Source organism: Euprymna scolopes, chromosome 9, assembly GCF_053919585.1.
Source record: "Euprymna scolopes isolate OS-2025 chromosome 9, ASM5391958v1, whole genome shotgun sequence".
Taxonomy (NCBI): domain Eukaryota; kingdom Metazoa; phylum Mollusca; class Cephalopoda; order Sepiida; family Sepiolidae; genus Euprymna; species Euprymna scolopes.
The window spans coordinates 152,263,317-152,287,807 of NC_136490.1; the positions used below are offsets into that span (position 1 = coordinate 152,263,317).

Here is a 24,491-nt window from a genome sequence, read left to right on the forward strand (position 1 = left end):
TCGGAAACATCCTTCTGTCCTGCGGGCTGAGAAGAAAGAAAAATCAAAGAGATCCAAGATGGCATCTGTGATCTTTTCAAGCCTTCGATCTTGCACAGTTCTTGCATAGTCACATGACACACCTGCTAATGATGCATGCCGGACACAATAAAAGCAGGTCGCTGGAAGGAGTTAGGGAAGCATTCAGACTTGCGTTCTGTGAACAATGCTTTGCGTCTCAGACTTTTTGATACAATCCGTGTAGTGAAATTTGCTTTGCGTCTCGTTAGACCTTTTCTTTTTTTTTGCTACACATACCAGAACTATACCTAAACACACACATCCATGTTTTTCATAGCAAAGTATGATTGCAAACTAAAAGTATATTTTTTCCATTGTTCATAATAAATGGTGTAATATGGCATCATGTTTTCTTATTTTTACGTCCGAGTCGAGGACACGCATATTTATCCTCTACATGTGTTAAATAACTGTTAGAAATTGACTTAAAAATTAACCTATCTCTGGCCAGGTTTTTATTTATCCTTTAATTAAATTCATCTTTATCACTTTCTACCATGTTTTCCTTGGCCTTCCCCTGCTCCCTCAACTGTTCTACATTTACTAATCCAAGAATCACTGTATAAAATATAATCTTTTGGAATTTTCCAGTCATAGCTTTTAGTCTTAATATGAGAAGAGAGCCACCGTTGATCCCGACTGGATTAATACTAACATTCTTGACATGAAATTCTTTTATTTATGTCGACCACCACTACTCCTACCCACTAGTGCTCCCCACCCAGAAAAAAAAAAAAAAAAAAAAAAATTATAAATGAGAATAAAAAGAGGGATATTTTAATGGTACATTTATTAAGACTTAAAAAAAAAAAAAAAAAATGAATAGGATTTATTTTGATTTTGTTTTTAATATTTCAACACAAATTTTTACTGGACATAAAGAATACACTTTCCAGGGCCTTTTCAAAAATTTTCCAGGTAATAATAGAAATAAGGACTTTTCAAGGCAAAAGTCAAAATTCAAGGACTTTTCAAATCTGTGTGAACTATTTCTTGGCATCCATTTTTGGTACATTTTTATTACAAGAATGGCTTCACACTCAAGAAAAAAAAAAAAGGTCATTTCCTGATCATTAGAGGCAGACAAAGACAGTGGACTACATTTAGAAGAATGCAAACAAATTAAAAGTTATGTTTGAAAAATCTAATTAAAAGTAAAAAAAAAAAAAAGGATGCAACTTACCCGAGTTGAGGTGAAGACAGAAGGGCTGGCTGAAGTAATTACTTTTGTAAGTGGTTGTTGTTTGGGTGATACAGTCGTCAGATGTATTTGTTGAGTTACTTGTTTTGTGGTAGCAGGTATTTGACCAGGGGTTGTGATAAAAGTCTGTTGTTGATTCTGATTTTGCTGGGCAGTTGATTGAGAAACGAGACGAGCAAGGTTTCCAGATGTGAGCAACTGGGAGAGCGGCACCGTCGTAGTCGTCTGGGGCTGGTTCTCCTGAGAAATCTGTAGGTCAGATGCTTGTATCAAATGGAAAGAGCGACCTTTTGAAAACGTGTGCTGAGGCTGGAGCTTAACTACATTGTTGTAAGTACTTGTTGAGGGAGATGTGACACAGAGTTGAGTGCCACTCGTGTCAGCTAGGAGAGATTGCGGTTGCTGACTTGCATTCTGTGTAGAAGGGGGACACTGGACAAGAAGACATTTAGCCTGGTTTTGTACCATGCTATTACAAACAGTGTTGAAGATAAAGCTGACAGAAGGAGTTAAATCTGAAGTATTTGCAGTTACAACATGGTTTTCAGCTATGCTTGCTGGCGTGGAACCATCAAAACCATTCGAAACAAAACTTATGCTTGAGCCTGGAGTGGTTTGAATGGGGTTACCAATTTGATTATTAATTAACGAAGCTTGGATGACCACAGGACTATCAGATTTGGAATTCATTGTTGAATTCACAAATTGTTCTAATGGCCGAAAGTTTTGTTTAAAAGTGGCAGAAGATTCTGTAAGTTGTCCGACTTCCGTTTGGGAAATTTGTGGTGTCGGTGCTATTGTCTTTTGCTGTTGGGGTTGAGTAACAGTCTTCGGAGACGATGTTAAAGTGTTTGTATTAACATTGTATGTAGCTTGGTATTGAGGTATCGTCCGATAAGTCACAGGTTGTGATACAGTGACAGGCTGGGTCTGCTGTAGTTGAATTTGGGGAGTGTTAGATGCAGCAGCCGCTTGGAAAGTGTAATGCTGCACTATATTGACAGGTGTTGCATTCGACACAACAGGCTGCTGGCTGGTTGCAGAGTTTATTATTGCAGACCCATTACAGACTTGCTGTAGAACCTGCTGTGTATTGCCGGCTTCAAGATATCCAGTTGCGGCTGGCAAGTTTTGCAAAGCCTGTGAGGTAACCGGTACCTGAGTGGCTGACGTAAACAAAGTTGTTGCTTGTTGTTGGGTTGCAATAGGTTGCTGTTGCGGGGATTGGGTTTGTTGTATTTGTGTGAGTGCTTCTACTCCACTCGTATTAGCAATAGGCACATTTAGTATTTGAGTGGCTTCAGTCTGACCAATAGAACCTTGAAGTATAGTAGTCTGGCCAGTGTCTGTATTACCTGTAAACTGAGATATCTGGGTAAGGGGTTGCTGGGCTGCTGGTAATGCATAGTCATGATGCGTCAGGTAAGTTGTCGGCATATTCAGCTCAACTGTACCTGTCACGGCTTGTTGCACTTCCGTCGGTTGAGTTTGAACCTGCTGCGTCTGTAAAAAGCAATTGTTAGTTTGGGATGGAATCCAAACAGAATTTGACACCAAATCCTGTTGTTGTTGGGGTGGTTGCTGCTGTTGCTGCTGCTGCTGTTGTGGTTGTTGTGTGGGGGTGGCAATGATCTGAGTTGCGGAAATGTTATAATTATTAAACTGGTTGGCTGATTGAAGTAAAGAGTCATTATTTCTCAATGTTTGATGTGGTGGCGGTGTTTGACCAAGTAAGTTCTGGCTGCCGCCCAACGAAGGATCGCTGATATGATGAAATTTAGGCGTAACAAACTGGCTAAAATCATACTGTGCACTAGCTGCGATACCTGGCATTTGATTGAAGGGCGACTGTTGCAAGGGGTCATCCTGGGCTAGCGCAGAAGACAACTCTAAACTAGTGCTGTCATCTGACATCCCGCCCAGAAGACCCCCAGGATGACCCACATCAACGTCATCAAGGTACAAATCCAGCACGTCTGTGTCAGTCATTGCTGTGATGATTAATGTGGCTGACTAGACAATATAATCATCAAGCACCATCGGTAGCAATTGAGATCATTGTTAGGCTTCAATAGTAAAAATTAAAGAGTAGTCAACTTATTCCAAATCCCTGACCTGCAAAAATAAACAGACATGAGTTCTAGATTAAGAAGAAAAAAATGAATAGTTGCGATTTTTTTAATATTTTTTTTATAAGGGATGGGGTTGGTTATTCTTATAAAGTGTGCATATTAGAAAAACTAAGTCCACAATTCAATCTAATTTTAAAATAAAACCAGCCAAGTGAAAAAAATTACTTTCACCATGACTAATGTTTGTGCAAAATGTCCAAAAAATTCAAGGTGTGGTTATTGAGAAAAGTATAAACAAGTAATGGATGAACGATTTGGGGCAATTTTACACCTATAATGTTCCCTGGAGGGATAACCAGAGTTATCCTGGAAAATTTGTTCTGCCAAAAATTTACTTTCACCATGACTAATGTTTGTGCAAAACTTTTTTTTAGAAACATCAGTCACGAACATCCATAAAAGGAGCAAATGAAGATGACCACTTCCCCCCCCCAAGAAGTGTGTTGAGGGCAACTAAAAAAAAAACAACTTAAAAGATATTGAATGCACATGCGAAGCGAAAGGAAGTAATTCCATGAGAAAATAAATAAAATTAAAAAAACGTCTAAGTCCACTACCCACTTCCCATTATGAATCATTTGAAGTCTTAGCCTTCATGGCAAAATCTGCGTTTTTAGAGAGAACCATCATAGGAGGAAAAAGGACGGCAAGTAGAAGAGATGAAAAATAGGAAAAGAGAAAAATTAAGTGAGAAAAAAAATAAAAAAGTAGGGCCAAGGCTCTACGGACAAATTTATTTTTAGTTGACCTTTGACAACTAAATATTTTTGTTTACTAGCCAAATAGAAAAGTTACTAGCCAAACCCATATGATTTTTGGAATATAACATCTTCGTTCCATGACAAATATGTACATCATAAAAATTTTTCTCCATTTTTATTTTAAAATTAGTTGCAAATATTATATAATATTGAAAGTTTCAAATTTTATATTAAGATTTGAACGTATAAACATTCAAATTTCTCCAGATGTTTTTTAAACAACCTTCGTTAAAAAAGAGTATACGGTTCTATTAAACTTTTATTGCTTAAATAATTTTATTTTGCTCGTTTAAAAAAATAAATAAATAAAAAAAAAAATAGAGGGTTGAAAAGACATTTTTCACTAAGTAATAAGCTTTGGAAGATTGATGGTGAAAGAAACACAATCAGTAAATGATAAGCATTTTATAATTTATAGTCGCCATTTGGAAAAAAAAAAAAAAAAAAAAAAAAAAAAGCACTCACATATGCAACTGTTTAATGGCAATGTAAGGCTCTAGCGATTTAGTAGAAATTTTTTTTATCTTATTTAAGGTCGACTAATTCTGGCATCATGGAATTTAAACCATTAACGTCTTTCATGCAATAGTTTGAAAACGTTCTTTTGACACCCGACTATGTGCCTGTGTCCCAACTACGTTTTGTAAATTTTCTTTTCAACTTTTTTTATTCATTTGTTTTTTCACCTGATGATGATAGTTTGAAGAATTGAAAATGTTCATGGTACATATGAACATACATTAATATTTTTGATAAACAACAACTCTATAAATTTATTTTATTACAGACTATTATCCTCATCTTTCTTAGATGCTGTTTCACAACGTTTCAGCCAACTATTCCTCTGGCCTTCGTCAATTCCAATTAAATATAATATATAAACAACTCTATAGCTTAATATTTAGAAGTTTTAAAACAATCACAATTTAACATAATACAAATTGCAAGAAAAAAAAACTGAAGGTATAAATTAAGAAGTTTTGTTATTTATCAATGTTTGCTTCAATATATTCGTCTACGATTTCAATTATCTCCTATATAATAAAATAATCTTCATTTTTCTCTGCTAAGTAAGTAAAAAACAGAGTTAACATGTTTCTCTAAGATTTTTTATTTTTATTGGAGGATATACTGCTTACCAAGGTTTAAAGGCCACTCAAGGATGAGGGTTAATGAGTGTCAGTTGGTCAATGAGACAACATTGATTATCGATAATGGTGGAACTTGGGTAGTGTTTATTTAAAAGGATGGTTGAAGAACTTGTTCATGTTGGAAACGGCTATGTTATAGTCAGCCGGGAGGCAACCCCACAGTATTGTGTTCCACAGACAGGCAGTTCTAGGAAAAAGACTATGATCATAGAATTTACATTTAGTTTTATGCACAGATAGATAATCAGAAAAATTCTTAGCAGTTGGATTTGTTTCATCTGTATATTTTTATCACACAAAATTCATACTAAGATATATAACTTAGTTCTGGGATTGAATTATGTTTGAAAAGAAATTATTGTAAATAGCCATAATTTGTGATTAACTGACCAAGTAAGACATCTCTCAGTTTTGTATTTCTTTTGGCCCTTCTCACTACTAATGTATTCAACCATGCTAAGATTTGTTAATGTCTCCGTTAACATTTGGAAAGAGTAACTCTTTTTTTTTTCAGCCTTGCAATCTGATTTACATCTGTATATAAAACAAACATGCATTAAAATTAGATGTCAAAATAGTTTCTTTACTTTTATATTATCCACAAGGACAATATACAGTATAAAAAAAAAAAAATTTTTTATGGAAATCACTACAGACAAAGCATGAAGCCACTTAACATAAAAGAACTCAAAAATTACTTCAAGGTCAAAACGATGTTAGATGGATAGATTCTGTCCCAGAAAAACAGCAATTCTTTCTCCTTTGTCAGAAATATTGTTCATGGAATATGAGGACTAAAGGACTTTATGTCACAATTTATGAATTTTAAAATGAAATCCAAATAAAATAGTGGTTGCTACATACAAACGCACACATATATAGACTAGTTTGACGCCCGGTATTGCCCAGTCATACAATACGCTTAAACATGATATTTTAATTTATGCAAACTGTGTATGTATAGAATCTAATCGTCTATTGAACATTATATTACAAGGAATAATTTGCCCCGTGAACTAATTCGAAAAAAAAAAATAAATAAATAAAAAATAATGATGATGATGATGATGTCGTTCATCAAATTCTGTCTGTGTTTGTGCTTGACAATGAATGCTCTGGAAAAGTCACTTCTGATTAATGTTTAGTTTTAAAATAAGCGAACGAAGAAATAATTGATACCTCTTCTTTTATTGTAAATCAAACTCATTAGTAAAAAAAAAAAAAATAAAAAATAAAATAAAATGAAGTACACCCAGGCTTGAACAGAGGATAATTCGATCTGTAGTCAAATGCTCTACCACCGAGCTATATCTCGAGATTATAATAAATCTGTTTTGTTTTTTTTAAGAAGAAATGATTTGCTGAGATTTTATCTCCTTTGGTCGGTATAATGTAAAATATTCCCTTGTAAAAATTATTTTTTATCTATAAGAAAGAAAGACTATTTTTAGGATTGGATTTTTTATCAGATGAATTTTTGTACAAAACATATCTAAGAACACTGTCAGACATGTAAATTAGCTTTGTGTAGAATTTGCAAAAGATAGGCCCAGCCGTTTTGGAACCTATGAGGAATGAACTCTCACACAAAGTGATTTTTAGCTAATAGTAGAGATAAACAAACATTGTTAAACCTAACAAAATTATACTGCTTGGTTATACTTTTAATAGTTTTTATTTTCCATAATCTTTTTATTTATTTTTTTGCACAAATAAAAAGTAATGAAAGTTCCATAAGTATAAGATGCACAATCAATGCTTTGTCAAATCATCTTCAGGTGGCAAAAAATAAATGAATAAATAATAATAATAATAATAAAAATAATTATAATATATAAAAATATTTTTGAAAAATTAGATAATATAAAAAAAATAAAAATATTAAAAAAATATTTTTTAAAAAATAGCCGAGAACAGTCTATGTGAAGTCATGAAACATCAGAACAGCAAACTGATCTAGTTCCAGCAGATTACAATTTAAATTTTGAGGCACCAGAATTAGTGTATTTATTTATTTGTGGACTGTTATCCTCATCTTCATAGTTGTTGTTGTCTCACCACATTTCAGCCACTTTATCCTCTGGCCTTCTTCGGAACCTGTGGCATACGGTTCCAGGTGAGCATTATCTCAAGAGAGCAGTTTTAATCCTACCCAAAGCAGGCCAGAGGTTTAGTTGGCCAAAACATGTTGAGACAACAACAACTATGGAAGGCAGTAATTACTGGGGATACAGTTAGGAGACTCAGCATTCCTATCCCGTTACGGTTAATCACCTGAAGAAGGCCAGAGGATGAGTTTGCCAAAACATGTTAAAACAGCAACTATGAAAATGAGGGTAACAGTCCATAAATAAATACACAAATCTCAAAGGATTACAAACAAAAAAAAAAAAAATACATAATATCAGAATTAGTGTTAAATATTTTAATGTAAACAGAATTTATCCTGTGGTCCTAGTTCTGGCGTCTTGGAATTTAAATTGGAAATGTTCTTCTGGAACTACACCGGTTTGTGGCTTTGACGTTTAACAACTTCTCATGCAGCGTTTTCAACTGTTTTTTTTTTAATTTAATTTTCTTCTTTCTTATAGCTTTTTCTTCATGTTTATTTTTTCACCTGAAGATAATTCAGCCAAAAATCCAAAGTGCTTGTGATACTCATGAAATTTTTTGGATTTGGGCACAAAAAAGATTGGGAAAATCAAAAAGTTAAACAGGATTTTTTTTTTTTTTAAATTACATTTTCACCCCAAACAAGGCATATTGCCACTTTGTTGCACTTGAACTTCTGCATAACAGTACAGTTGGGGAAGCAGGGACCAGCCAGGGAATTCCAAAGTCTAGCTATCCCGGGGAAGAAACTACTGGAGTAGAAGGCTCTCTTACATCTAGAGATCTCTGTGAAGGGGTGGGATTTAGCTGCCTGTCGAGTTTGTCGGAGGTATTTACGTTGAGGGGGCACAAGTGCTTGCAGTTCGTCAGAGCATTCACCATTCAAGTACTTGTAGAAAAGCAGAGGGATGCAACATTTTGTCGATGGGACAGGGGTTGAAGTTTAGATGACAGTTCAGAACCTATCAGGTTGGCGACTCTCTTTTGAACCTTGTCTAGGAGCGAGAGACTAATAGCAGATGCACCAGCCCAAATATGACAATACTCTATAAAGGGCAAATGGTGGCCTTATAGAGGTATAGGATACTTTCGGGCGTTAGCACGGTAGAGAGAACCTACTTTATTCGCAACGGCACTGGCGATACTCTCAATGTAATTGTTCCAACTCATGTTTCCTGAGAGCGTTAGGCCGAGGAGTTTAAAGGATGTACTTTCAGATAAAGAGTCATTGGCCATTGGTATTGGTGGTAGAGAAGGTTTCTTGCAATTATTTGCTTTAATCAAAGAATACTGTCCTCATAAATACATATATACACATATGTATATAAAATCTACTGGGTTCTTTATTAGCGATTCTGTTGTATTTCATTGTTTTGCTTACCTACGCAATGAGGGAGTTACCTGCCCTTTGTTTATTTGCATCGGCCCTTTTTTGGGACATGTTTTTTGTTATTAATTTTCTTTATTAAACAATTTTTTATTTAAATATCTATTAAATATTTTTTATGTGCACAAAAATTATCAATGAACATGTATTTCTGGGTATCACCCATCGTCAGCATAGCTAAACTTTTAACAAGGATCGAACTCGTAACTGCCCAATTGGCAGCCTAATGTTTTACCACCGAGCTATGACACTGTCAAATTTTTATGCGCGATTTTATCGCTTTTAAATGAAAGATCTATTCATTTTTTTTATTATTATTAGTGATTCTGGTGTATTTGTTTCGCTTACATACATACATAAGAAAAAAGCTACATACAGTTTATAATTTCATTATTTTTACATTTTGGACGATATAACCTTTGACCTTCTTTAGGTATATCTTGTCGAACTTGGGAATCTTTGTCAAACTCGCGAGGACCCGTGAATTAATGGATAAAATACTTGGTAAAATTCAGTTGTAAAGTTACACTCTTCTGGAGGTTGATGGTTTAATTGTAGCAGCGTTCACACAGGGTAGGTGAATTGAGCTGACTAGAATCAATACCGGCCACCCTTGAAGATCAGCAGCAGAATTTAGTAACATGATCTAGCCATTCACGATTCCAGCATCGGATATAAAAAGTGCAAAGACAAGATAAGAGTTTCATGTCTGCCTTTACCGTCAGGAGACATGCCTTGAGTGGAACAATACTGAGGGGCTGCTTCCCAGCTGACTATAACATGGTTGTAAATAAGTCCTTGTTGAGCAATCATCTTATATACTTTAATCCTACTCAAGTTCCACCATTACTGATCATCACAGTGATGTCTCATCTACCTAATACTCATTAACACCTACCCTAGAGTGGCCTGTGGGACTTGATAAAAAAGTTAAGACTTTTAAACCTGATAACAGGAAATTTGGTAAAAATCATCTCCAGCAGAAACAGATTATCAGGAGAGGATGGCATCGAAGAATCACGAGTCCACATATTTCTGGAGGAGTGGGGTCCACAGAGCGTGAAACAGTTATACACGATTCAAATACTATCAGGGACCTTTTGAGTCAAAGCAGAGAGGGGGGGGGGAGTATAAACTGTCTCCTCACCCACACTGCCGACAATTTCTCTCAACCTAATCCACAGGTAAAAATAACATGCCGAATTCTTCATATACAAACGATTGTTTCCAGAATAAATTTCGACATGAAATAAAACTTCATATAAAAACTTGTTGAATATTTAGTAAGCTTTACAAATCTTAAAGGAATAAAGACGTTCACGTATCGCTTGCTTTACTAAGACAAGTAAACAGAACAAGTTGTCATTTTAGTGCCATGAATGACCAGCAAAAAAAATAACAAGGTATTATTTGTTTAGTGGAATGGCAACATCTACTTAAACAAAAAACATTTATATATTTACTTTGCTGATATAACAACTAGTTGCATCTATACAGATTTATCTTTTATAATATATATATGTATATAATTCCAGGTTAATATTTTTCAGAGGTAAAGCAACTAATGAAGTTTTAACGAGGTTAATGCAAGAGTGCTCAATACCAATGTAAAGCAAAATATACTTTTTATTTGTTTTACATAAGAAAAAAATAAAAAATAAAAAAATAATAGCCTTTTTTTTTTTTTTTTTTTTTTTTTAAATCTGAATGGCACGTGATGAGATGTGATAAATTTGTTGTGCTTGTGAACTTCTGTAAAAATTTTTATTATGGACTAAACTTTTTTATAAGCTATATCGCCTGAAGAGGTCTCTAGTTACTTGTAACTGACTGACCGAAACATGCTCATGAATGTGTAGCGACATATTAATGCTTATTTAAAACAAAAAAAAGTATATCTTGCCTTACTTATATTATTATATTAGTGATAACATGATTCCAATATTTTTCCAGATTCAGATTCTTTATAAATCTCTAAATATTTAACTATAGATTTTTTTTTTTTTTTTTTTTTTCCAGATTACCACAAAAACACGTTAAATGTGCAGATATTTTCTACAAAATTAAAAACACTTATGAGGGCAATCTATAGATTTCAGTTTTACTAGTAGTTTAAAAATCAATAAATATTTATTATTTTATTTTTATCAGCAATTGAAGATTTTGTTTTAAACAAAATCAAATTAGAAAGATAAAGGAATCGTTTTTGGCATCGGAAAATAAGCACAAGTTTTTCTGATTCCGATACCCCCAAAAGTTCTGATTTTTCAGATTACTGATTAATCATCCCAACACTAATATATATATATATATATATATATATATATGCTAGGCGCTGTATGTACCGCGCCAAGTCGTAGAAATTTCCAGATTGGTATCTGGGGGCACATTAATTCACTGGGAAAGGTGCACCTCTAGTCTTTGTTAAGACATGTATCTAGGAGAAGGAATCTCTGATACTCTGCCTGTGTCAGTCATCTGCACCAACAAAGGTTAGCAGTAATACCAAAAAGTGTGGATGGTTTTACACAAAGCCTTCGCCACTATAAACAAATCATCTGTGTTGATTTCCGGAAAACTTAGTTGTTGTGGTGGAAGCTTATATGTCGAAATCGATGGGAGAGTCCATCATAGAAACTAGTGGCAGATGCACCAGCTCAGACGTGGCAGCAATACTTCATGTGTGGAGTAATGGTGGCCTTGTAGAGATATAGGATACTCTTCAGTGAGGTAGGATGCTCCACCCTCAGGTAGAACAAGAACAAAATGATAGAAAAAGCTAAATGTTCCACAATATCACATGCATTTTCATAAAGAACAAATTCTTGTTTATATATGCACGCAAACAAAATGGATATTGAAGCTAAACATATACAAATCAGTTCTGATCGCGATATCAGTGTTTAGAAAAACACTTTTTAAATGTCTAAGTATTTTACAGACAGAAGGATTTTGTTTTGAACATTTCTTGGCTGAACGAATTGTTTTAGTTGACACCAAGATAAACGTGTATGTTGGGGTCTTAAAAAAATTAAAATAAAAGATAATTTTCTTAACGATTCAGTGTAGATTTTGCAAAGATTATCATGCACATCGAGACATGAATGTTGCACAAAGTTGAAAATGTTTAGCTTTTTTTGTTTTTTTTATTTACAACCATACATATTCATACTTATTTTTTTTTTTTACAAACCAAATACATTTTTTTTTTTATAAAGAGCAGAGGGACTGTTCGAAATAATCAAATTCACATAATACTATACTTTGATATGCTTTTATATTTTCTAAAAAGCTATTCAGTTTTTGTTTGTCAAATGTGAAGAACTGCATTATTTTTACCCAACATTTTCTAAATTACAACAAAAACGTTTAGGTTAATGCACACGTTCCGTCAAAGATGACAAAAAAGAAAAAAAAAACCTTTGCTAGCGTTCGTATTCGTTTTTCCTTACTACAAAAATACTAATTTTGTGATGTAGAAATTATCATTTCTGATGACCTAAAAATAAAAAAACATCCACTGACAATTTTATTCTGCAGTAGGACATACAGTTTGCACAGCATTTCAAGCATACTGTATGCCCAATTTGTTGAAATTATATGAAATAGTTTTAAAGCTTAGGGAGAATAAAATTATTATGGTAAGTAATTATAGTAGCATTAACAAGGAGAAAGCTAATCATATGTTAGAGAATAATAATAATTAAAAAAAATTGCAAGAAGTTTGTGTCCATTGATGAGGTCATTAAGGACATAGTATGAAAAAAGTCAGCAGAATCAATAGAAAGAGAAAGAAGCAATAGCAGAAGAAGGAAAGGAGTGCAATGGCAGTTGTATTAATGTTTATAGTATCCAGGCATTATCAGCAGCAGCAGCAACAACAACAAGAAAAATGGGATTCAGCAAGAACAACAAGGAGGAGTCATTAAACAAGCAATGATTTAGCAAAATAAAGCAAGCAATGAGATTTGGTGAGTAGAGGAGAAAAGCGAGAGAGAGTGAGGCAAGGAAAAGGAGAAGAGAAAATAAGAGGAGAGAGAAAGAGAGACGAAGGTGCAGGAGGGGAAAGAGAGGAGGGTGCAGGAGGGGAAAGAGAGGAAGGTGCAGGAGGGGAAAGAGAGGAAGGTGCAGGAGGGGAAAGAGAGGAAGGTGCAGGAGGGGAAAGAGAGGAAGGTGCAGGAGGGGAAAGAGAGGAAGGTGCAGGAGGGGAAAGAGAGGAAGGTGCAGGAGGGGAAAGAGAGGAAGGTGCAGGAGGGGAAAGAGAGGAAGGTGCAGAAGGGGAAAGAGAGAGAGAGAGAGGAAGGTGCAGAAGGGGAAAGAGAGAGAGAGGAAGGTGGAGAAGGGGAAAGAGAGAGAGAGAGAGAGGAAGGTGCAGAAGGGGAAAGAGAGAGAGAGAGAGAGGAAGGTGCAGAAGGGGAAAGAGAGAGAGAGAGAGGAAGGTGCAGAAGGGGAAAGAGAGAGAGAGAGAGAGGAAGGTGCAGAAGGGGAAAGAGAAAGAGAGAGAGGAAGGTGCAGAAGGGGAAAGAGAGAGAGAGAGGAAGGTGCAGAAGGGGAAAGAGAGAGAGAGAGAGGAAGGTGCAGGAGGGGAAAGAGAGAGAGAGAGAGAGAGAGAGAGGAAGGTGCAGAAGGGGAAAGAGAGAGAGAGAGGAAGGTGCAGAAGGGGAAAGAGAGAGAGAGAGGAAGGTGCAGAAGGGGAAAGAGAGAGAGAGAGGAAGGTGCAGAAGGGGAAAGAGAGAGAGAGAGGAAGGTGCAGAAGGGGAAAGAGAGAGAGGAAGGTGCAGGAAAGGAGAGAGAGAGGAAGGTGCAGGAAAGGAGAGAGAGAGGAAGGTGCAGGAAAGGAGAGAGAGAGGAAGGTGCAGGAAAGGAGAGAGAGAGGAAGGTGCAGGAAAGGAGAGAGAGAGGAAGGTGCAGGAAAGGAGAGAGAGAGAGAGGAAGGGACAGGAGAGGAGAGAGGAAGTGGCAGGAAACAGCAAAAAGGAAAATAGAAGACAGTTCCAGATGGCATTTAAAATCAAGTTGAAAAAAAAAAAAAAACATTCGAAACATTCATCACTAACCTCTGAGCCACAAACTTTGAAATCATGTTTATGCATCTATTTTTACACAAAGTGCGAATTCATTAATGCTTCTTTCCTTTTATATACTTTAATAACATAAAATACATACAAAAATATACTTTAGTTAAGGGATTGAGTAAAAAAAAAAAAAAAAAAAAGATTGTTTTAATTGTACTACTTAGATGTAATTTATAATTAACTTATCTCTATCCTAGCTATGTATGGCTCGTCCTGTCCTACTATCATTCTGTAGTATCTTACAATGTTTGTGAGCTTCTAAAGAAAAAACAACATTTCTCAGCATCACCATTAAATTACACACAAGCACATATGTAAATTAGATGTAAAATCAAGTTTCTTTATTTCTATATAATAATATAGTACCTTCACGGCATTAATGTCCCCTGAAATGACAAACTCAGAAGACTAAATGTAGATATTGCCATCCTTCAGGAAACTCCCATCATAGACTCCAGCACGTTAAAGGAGGATTACACTTTCTATTGACAGGAGATGGACTTTTAGGAGTCAAAAGGACATGGAGTTTACTTTGCCGTAACAAATAACCTGTTGTATATGATAGAACCCGACTGTGAAAAACAACTCCTCACTCTTCATCTTAATAACATGGAAAACTCACTAACCCTTGTCAATGTATTCCTAACACTATCTTCCACAACCAACACAAAGAACAAATTCTACAAGTAATTTGCATCCACTATCAGCAGCATCCCAGAAAAGAACATCTTGTTCTCCTAGGTGATTTCAATGTCAGAATAGGTACAAATCATGACTTATGTTCTTTCTGTCTGGGACAGTTTGGTGTGGGAAGAATGGAAAATAACTGCCAACAACTGCTAAAGCTTTTCACATATTATGAACTATGCATTGCCGATTTCTATTTCAGGACTAATATCCACACTTAAAGCACTTGCATCAGTTGGACTTTATCATGGTCAGACGCTTCACTATCAAAAATGCTCTACCATAGCACAAACTGTGACACAGATCACACTACAACCAAAGAGGTTCCACCATTCCAAAAAACGGGGATGGGGGACCCTGCATAGATGTCAACAAAATGTCCCAATCAGAACTTGTGGAACAGTTTGCAGAAACCTTTGAGTGAGCTGTATTCTTCACAGCCTGGAGATTCTGCCACAAAGATATGGGAATAATTATTGGGACACCATAAATCACACTGCCCAGACCAGCTTTGGGATGAAAACTTCCAAGTCTTTTGATTGGTTTATGACCAAGTCCACAGAAATGACTCCTGTAATAAAAAAACAAGCATGTTACCCAACTAAAAAAACTTGCAGATTCTCAAGGTTGCTGCACCAACAAATATTTTGTTTTGAACTTTGCAGAACATGATTGAGTTTTGCAAAAAGAAGAGAAAAAACTATGAATGTTTGATGCATTTTTGGCCAGGTAGTCAGTATCTTCATACAGCCTGATCTGGTAGCACCCGATGCCCCAACTCTGGGCCAAAGTGGATCGGGGAGCAACTCCACAGTGTCATCACTGAATGTCTTAAGGTCACACTCAGAACAAATAGTGGTGGTACTACATCTAGCATATCAATATGAACAAATCAGCATCGTAGATAATGGTCTTAGTTAAATTCCTACAATCCTCCAATACATAATATTAATAGTTTACAAAATAAATGGATATTCATAAGACACATTCATTTAACTTAGATTTTAGTTATTTAGACCACTGTTCTTTTGTTGGATATTATTTTCACGGTTTATCCAATCTGACCTCTGACCTTATTCTTGTCAAACTTTGAAATCTATACATTTTATATGCAAGGACATAAGGTACATCGGATATAAGTGCTAAGTAATAATATGTTCTAAGTGATAGTTTGCTAGAGGTTGATGCGGCAATCTTTAGTACAGGCGATATAAAGAATGAAATTATAAATTACATGGCTGACAGAGCAAGCTAATTTAATTGTAGATTAAATAAAGGGTTCCGTTCAAAATTCCAGTTTGACAAGATTCACCTGAAGATTGGAAGTTACATCAGATTAAAGAGTAGTCCGAAGAATACAAATTATTAATCCTCAACTAAAAATTCTGAAACGCGTTAATTCAAACAAGAGTCGAACAATGAAAATCCTATTTTAAATTTAAGCTTGACAAACTTGCTTATAGACATGCTTGGACTCATCTAAAAATGTCGGATTCAAGTCCAGCATGTGAATTCATGTTGTTTTTACGGATTTTAATGCGATCAATCAGTTTTCTTTTATGCATTCCATTTTTACTTTAATGACTATATTCCACGAGAGCAGCATGATTATTTCATTATTTTCATTTAATGTCGTCTTCAGGTCTCATACTGAAGCTAGATGCTTTGTGAGTAGCTTCCAACTTGTCCTGTCTGTTGCCATTTCGTTTATGCCGTCTGATAGGATTACATCAACTGATCTCCAAGTCTTAAGCAGTCTACCACACAGCTTTGAGTCATCAACATTTCTGGGACACATTTTGAAGTGTGAAAAATAAGCTGAAATGTTTCTATTTACTTTCCTCCCCACAATGGCAAACACAAGGCCAGTTTTTAGTGTGGGGGATATCAGAGTGACCCCTCTGGGGGAGCTGAATTGGAACAAAAAAAAATTCAGTCTAGGATTTCTCCTCCATTGATCAAAGATAGAAGAGACTAAGTGTATAACAGAGCACAGACAGCAGTAGCTGTATGCAAATGACCTAGCTGTGCGTGAGGTGCAGTTAGGGTAAGGAAAAAGAAAATAAGAAGATTATGAAAAGAGAAAAATGTGGCTAGAGACGGACATAGAAAGACTATTACACACATGGCCGAGACCGACAGAAAAAGATGTACCCTAAATATGGCTGGACAAAGATAGAGTCTCATGTATTTGACACAGCAGAGTCTTGTTAAGCATACTGGAGTACAAGAAGACTTGAACAAAAGACAAGGAAGTACCTGTAAATAAATGTCTGTTGTTTCACTAAAAAACAGAAAGCGTTGAATTTTTTTCGTCTTTCTTTCTTTGTGACTGTCTGCATACAATGCATGGGTCCCAAAGGTGGACATATATCAATTATGTTACAAGTGTAACAGCAGAACAGATACTTTGTTCCTAAATGTTGTGTGACAAAATTTTTTAGAGAAATCTTTACAACAAAACTAGTAACTTTCTGCATCCAATATGCTGCAACCGGCGTCATGTCATTTTAACAGTTTGCCATCAACCATGTGTACAGGCCAAACATACTTGTTCTACACTCCCATTGCGGTGTACGATGGGATCCCTGTGCTTTCTAAAAGTTGTCAACTACTAGCAGATTATGTGTCAAATGTTTTGTAATTTTTACAAGATCGCAACCTCGAGAAATAACGCTAAAGAGGTTAAAAAGCTCTTTCACGCTTATTCAGTTTTACTTCAATATTAAAAAGTCATATTGTACAAAAAGATTTTGTACATAGAAAAAGGCTGTACACCAACTTTTACACCAATTCATCCAGTATTTTTGATTTTATAAAATAAAATTTCATCAGTAAATTTCTAACCCGCATTATTACGATGAATTAAAGTCTTATGTCTTTTGGACCATGACTTTATTATAAGCAGAAAATAGCAAACAGTACATTTCACTGTTAAAAAGTGATATTTTTTTTTCTTATAAAAAAAAAGAAAAAAGAAAAACAAACTTGATGAATTTGCATAATATTTTGGTATACTGTCTTTTAAACCTAAGACACAAGTAAACAATAAAATTTTTGTGTCATTTAAATTTTTTTTCTTTTTACAAATAATTTTTAATATTGGAGTTAAAATGCCCTTTTTTTTTCATCCAAAATATTAATTTTCTATCCATGGACAAATATATATATATATATATATATATATATATATATATATGCTTACATACAACTGTGTACAATAATGAAACGATCATCGCATTAATAAAACGAATAATGAATTAATGAGATGTCCTTTTGTAAAGCAATATGCGAATTAGTTACTTCTGGTGAATAAAAAAGGTAATTTGAAGATGAATTTAACATTTCTGTTAACAACTATGCCCCCCCCCCTGCCAAATTTCTGCTAGACACCTGTCTAGCAGAAAACACTATCAATAATTTCCCCCACTCTTTATCTGTGCCTAAACCTAAATGTAGGTTCCATGAGCAAAGCTTCTTTCTTAGAACTGCACGCCTATGGAATTGTCTTCCGTTTTCCTGCTTTCTGACTACAATATGGTTGTCTTCAAGTCTAATGTAAACAAGTTTTTTATGAGCCGTTCTATATAAGTTAACAAATTTACCGAATTTTCATTACTAACGATTACTATATTGCCCAATTTCTACTGTACACTCTTTAACCCTTATCCTCGAGTGGATTCTTGGCTTTGATAATTGGTGATGCCTATGTAAAAAAAAATTTTTTTTAACTTTCTTGCCTGTGCAAGAAGTGAATGAATTTTATCAATGAGGATATTTTCAGATACGTATTTCAAATTTAGTGGCAAAGAGGTAAAAAAAAAAAAAAAAAAAAAAATGAAGATTTATAAAGCAAAAAGGTGGAAAGCTTTGAAGTTTTTTTCATGCAAATATGACAATGAGGGAAAGTGAGTAAAGAGAAAAAAACTATCATGCAAGCACAAAATTTTACAAAATGAAATAAAGGAAAAATAATTTGTTTAGGTAAAAGTTAATTATTTAAAATTAAAAAAAAAAAAAATTTAATTACTTCAAATAATTTTTCATTCCACAAAGTTATTTTCAAAAGTTTCAATTGAAATCCATCAAAATGAAGCCCTTATGTTATGTGTATATTTATATTTGTATGTGTGTGTGCACATATATATTTATGTTGTGTGTGTATATAAATATCTATACTCCTATAAATTTGTGTTTTTTTTTCTGTATTGGTATTCATATTAAAAATCCATTTTTCTATTTATTTAAAAAGAAAAGACAACTTTGTTATGTGTCATGAAATTGCATTCATCTGCAAACTATCTAGATAATTTTCGTATTCTTTTAAATATTCATTTTAATTACTTCCCTATTAGATTCTTCGGTTTCCTTATGGGATGATCATCTTTAGTTAATTATTACGTGTAATTATATTCATGCAGATATTTTACACAATTTATACTTGCGTAATATTTGTGTAAAAAGATTATAGTAAACACAAACCTCTTTCTATGTATATATATATATATATATATATATATATTTTTGTTTAAAAATTTTGCCTACCAAATTCCTCTGTCAGTTTTTGGTCTACAGACATGAAACTTTATAGGGCATTTGAACCTATGTGTAACTTTATATTTGGGTTTTAGCCAGATATAATCAGTGCAAAAGTGTAAAAATTAAAAAAATGGAATTTGCTAGGTGATGGTCGAACAACAGCATTACAAATACGCATGCATAACGTAATAGTATTGGTTCATGTTTTAATTTTTAGCCTTGCAGCAAACGTCTTCATAGATCAGGCATTAAAGTCAAAGGAAAAAGTAAATCATTTCAATTCTCGGTGGAGACGCACAAGTCATTTTTTTTTTTTTTTTTTTATTTCTTAAATCATTACTATATATTGGGTCCAATATAATATAATAATAAATACTAAATCTGCATTAATTAAAATATCATATTTAAGCGTATTTTACGACCGGGCAATGCCGGGTGGCCTGCTAGTATATATATATATATATATATATATATATATATATATATATATATATATATAAAAATACATACATACCATTTATGCGTGTGAGATATAAATATATATATATATATATAGGCCGAATAAAGACCAATTAACATGATAGATTTTAAAAAATGAAAAAGAGCTAGCTAACTAGGGTTTGTTCCTCGCTCAGAGCTAAATTGAGGAAAAGTTACGATTTAAACAAAAAAATAAAATTGTCATGAATATGGCGCGGGAGAAAAAAAAAGTACAATTAAAAAATTAATGAGGAAATAATCACATAGAAATCACATTGTCCTAAAGTTTGTGTGTGTGTGTGTGTATATATATATATATATATATATATTAGGGAATACGATGGTGACAATTTGATTAATCATTGAGACTGGTGATTCCCAAAAGTGTGAGAAATACAACCTACTTGATTAGAAAGTACTCAAGTACAGAGAAGAGAGACAGAGCAAGTGTAAAGCACGGTAGGATGAAGGTAAGAAATGGTTAAAATAACGTGTCATGTATGGGTGGTTTAGAAATGATAAGAGTCAACGGCGAAATAAAAAAATTAAATTCAAAATTGTGAAAAAAATCATGAAAATTAAATGTTATATATTGAAACAATAAATATAAGTAACACATGCAAAAAAAAAAAAAAAAAAAAAAAAAAAGAAAAAGAAAAATGAAAAGAAAGATTTATATCCGACAATATAATTCTAAGAAAAATGGTAGTGGGCAAACTACCCTCTGTCCCATCGACAAAATATTGCCTCCCTGTCACTATCGTACAAATATTTTAATGGAAAGTGCTCCAATACTCTCAACTAACGTGGCAAGCAGCAAAATCCCACCCCTACACTGTAGAGATCCCTAGATGTTGGAAAAACTTCTACTCAAATAGTTTCTTCCTTGAACTGCTAAATTTTGGAATTTCTTCCCAGGTCCCTGTTTCCCTAACTGTACTGAAATACAGAAGTGTAATATGAACAGACATCTTGCTGCTCAACTCCCTACATAGTATCTCTGTAAATCTTGTCCCAAATAATAGCCTCTTACACCCAAGTGGCACTGTAACTTGCTTGGCATGTAAAAGCTATATATATATATTAGCAGCCGCCTGGCGTTGCCCAGTCGTAAAATACATATAAATATCATATTTTAATTCATACAGAATCTTGAGACATGCATGCGGATCTTATGTTTGTTCTAAACAGTAAAAGAAAAATAATATTTGAGATCAAAGCCAAAATCTAAAGGCAGTGAGTAAAATATAACCATCAGGCCAGCTTGACATGATCTTTAAAAAGTGTTTTCAAACCTACTTATTCTTAACATAAGGAATCTGTCATATGAACCATTCACACATGTGCATTCATGAAACAGTAAGAAAAAAGGTAAAAATCTGATGAACAACCCCCACGTACCAATTTTGACTCCTTAGTAGCCCATTTTTCTGGATGAAAACTGATTAAAAAGTTTTCCACCTATCAAAATACCCTATATACCAAATTTCAAGTCTGTAGATCAAAAATTTGTTGTATATATCTATATATATATATATATAGGTTGAGAAATGTCCTCACACACATACTCTCATTATATATATATATATATATATATATATATATATATATATATATATAAGACAAATTATCATTTATAGGGTTAGAATATAGAAAAGAGACACTAAAAGGATTCCATTCTGTGGTTAAGAATAGAGACCATTTTATTCTAGCCGCGTCTTCACCATTTGACTGAAAATATTAAACAACAATGCTGGCTTAAAGCGATCCCCTACCCGAGGAGTAATATTTGAATTCAAATAAAACAATTATTAAAATAACAGAATATAACTGAAGATACACCCATGTTGCAATCGGCGCTAAATTTTGATGTTTAACAACTTTTGGATGTGAAATATGTCATTAGGGGAGTTCATGCACATGCAATCAAACTTGCCATTTGATTTACGCAATCATTATTCGAGACGTACTTCCGACGTAAAACAGTTTCACATTAACAAACCGAAAAAAATCAGAAAATGGTTAAAAAAAATTCTTAAAATGCAAACAATGCACTAATATTTTGTATTAGCTAAAATATAATCGTTCTGGTAACACTTGTTAGGTAAAAATTGTTTAAAAAAAGGATTAGTAAAAGATTTAGTTTAAGAAATTAGTTTAGTTTTAACGTAAAATCAAAAATTAAAAAAGGGGAGGTAGTAAGAGTTTTAATGTAAAAATAAAAATAATAAAAAGATTCAAACAAACAATTATCCAGAACTTGAATCCTCTAAATTTTTCGGAAAACTATTTCCATCTTGGATGTTACATTTACATAGTTTTAAACGATATAACGTCCAACCTTCTTCAAGTGCATCTTTTTTTCTTGTCAAACTTTGGAACCTGTATGGAATTCTGAACTAACCTCTTTGAAATCCATGAAAGTAGTTTGTTTTCATTCTGTCAACCATGACCAGGTAGAAATTGTTATTTTTGTTATAGGTTTCTGAGTTTGACATATATATTCCCAAGTTCGAAAAAAAATACACCTGAAGATTGTAGCTTACATCAATCAAAGCATCGTGAGCATAACAATCAAAATGAAAACAGTAGTCCGAACCATTTAAATTATCAATCCTCATCTAAAAAATTCTGAAACACTTATTCTGGAAACTTTTTGAAAGCAAATTTTTATACCTCCACAAAATTAATTTAATTTTTTTTTTTAAACTGATAAAAATTGAGAATTTCCAAAAGATTTTTTCAAAAATGACTAAAAGAGCAGAGGATAAAACATTAACAAGACATTAACAAAAATACATACAATAGTTATATTAAAAAAATAAAATTTTAAAAATGTACGTATGATTATAAGGGGGGAGGGGGTAAGTGGAGATACATAAATCGTCACCAGATTTGGTGCTTTAGAAGATATACCTTAATCTGTTTGGTATTTGATAGTCTGCCATCACTTTGGGAGTTTGGCTGGCATCATTATCATTGAACCCTTTAATGATAAAACAAGTATAAATTAAAAAATATAAATAATTAAAAATGTAAAAAAAAGTTGAAAAGAAAAAATAACCAAAATATAAAAGAATAAGCTAAAAAAAAAAAAAAAAAAAAAAAGAATTTAATAAACCTTTTAATTTTAAGTGGATATTGCATTTACTTTCATCAACCTTGTAACTCATGTTTCCATTATTTTGTCCTTTAGTCCTCACATTCCAGGAGCGATGTTTATGATAATAGGGGAAGAATTGCTGTTTTCTGGGTTAGAATCTATCTACATAACATTTATCGTTGGCTAGTTCTTGATCTTGAAATGGTATATTTTTAGACTCTTTACATCAAGTGGCTTCATACCTTGTCTGGAGCGATTTTCCAAAAAAAAAAAATAAAAAATAAGCACCGAATATAAAATATCACAAACGGTACAGTATAAATGAGTTAATCAAAATCAATGTATAAAGGAGAAACATTAAGCTTGTCAAATTAAAGTTATATTTACATTTAATATTAAAATGAAATCTTTTCCATTACATCATTCCAACTTGCTCCCTAAAAAAAAAAAAAATTTTTTTTAATTAAATTCGACTTTTTAAGCAATCAGACGATTTTTTAACATGAATTTCGAAAAGAATCAGTAGTTGTATCAGAATCAGTAATTGTATTGGAATCGTCCCATCACTAGTAATAACACTACACATCTAAATAAAATGAGGTTTAAGGCTCCAAAAATCCATGCTGGAATTGGTCATACGGACACGTGTAGTAGAAGTAACTGCATCAGTTAACAATCCATTCTAAACGATCATCTTATGATGGGTGATCAGTAAAAAATAACGAATTAACACATCCTGACTGATGGAAGAAGAACAATCTACTTCTGTGCAGTAAATAATTCAGTTTGAAATTCTATTAAGATACATATGAAGGTCAAAGATTACATGAGGCAAATGGCAAATGTTATAAACCGTAGTTAGGTTGTTGGACGATGTACACTAATGTTTCAAAAAAAAAAAAAAAAAATCTCGGTTTTGTTTTCTGTGATTTTTTTTTCAGTCTCAATGGGGAATATTGTTGAAAAATAAATAATACAATTAAAAACTATGAATACACAAACAAAAAAGAAAAAAAAGACACTTGATGAGGGTTAATGCAATTGAATGATGATGAATACTATGAGAGGATTGAAAAGCACATAACACATACTCTAAATCAAGAAAACGGTAAAACATGTAAAAAAAAAAAAGTAAAATTGAGTTTTTATTTTAGTCAAGTTGTTTTTTTGCATTTATAATTTTATTTTGGTCCAATTTAATTTTAAGTCCACAATCACGTTTTAATGCATAAACTAATCTGAAATTAGTATGAATCCGTTTTAAAATTTCAATCTGTAAAAACTGAAATGAAAAAAAATAAAAATTTATATATAAAAAAAAAAAGTTAACCATAAATTTAAAAGTCATTAAACTAAAATTATATTCATTTATTAAATTCTAAAAGTTAATTATGAAACAAAAACATTTTCAAATATCAGTATTATTTGGATTCTTCAGATTATTGTTCTCATCTCGAGTGTTATTTTCACGTTTCGGCTGATGTAACCTCTGTCCTTCAGGTGTATCATGTCAAACCTGGGAATCTGAAGGTTTAATTCTCAATACAGCAGGTAACACTCAAACTACAATTGCAAATTATTTAGGACTTCTACAAAGTCATGGCTGACAGAACGAGAACATGCTATCCCAACAGATTAAATAAAGGGTTCTATTTATAATTCCATGCAGATTACAGAGTTTGACAAAGATTTTTAGAGTTCAACAAGAAACACCCTAAAGAAGGTTGGAGGTTACATCGGCTGAAATGATGTGAAAACATTTAAGATGAAAACAGTTCAAAGAATCCAAATAGGAATGATTAA

The 24,491-nt window shown here is 33.3% G+C and overlaps 1 protein-coding gene across 5 annotated transcripts in view; it reads right to left on the reverse strand.

Moving 5' to 3' along the window:
• LOC145284930 (ATP-dependent chromatin remodeler CHD8-like) overlaps positions 1–24,491 on the reverse strand; it is a 181,019-nt gene that overhangs the window by 130,995 nt on the left and 25,533 nt on the right. For 2 of the 5 annotated variants that reach the window (XM_080134028.1, XM_080134029.1), the window contains exons 2-3: positions 22,502–22,571; positions 1,244–2,764 (exon numbers count right to left, since the gene is read on the reverse strand). In XM_080134028.1, coding sequence (XP_079990154.1) covers positions 1,244–2,698 — 1,455 coding nt within the window. In that variant the 5' untranslated portion in view covers positions 2,699–2,764; positions 22,502–22,571. Of the gene's footprint in view, positions 1–1,243; positions 3,377–22,501; positions 22,572–23,075; positions 23,126–24,491 lie in introns of all 5 variants that reach the window. The other 3 variants (XM_080134027.1, XM_080134025.1, XM_080134026.1) reach the window with 3 other exon arrangements.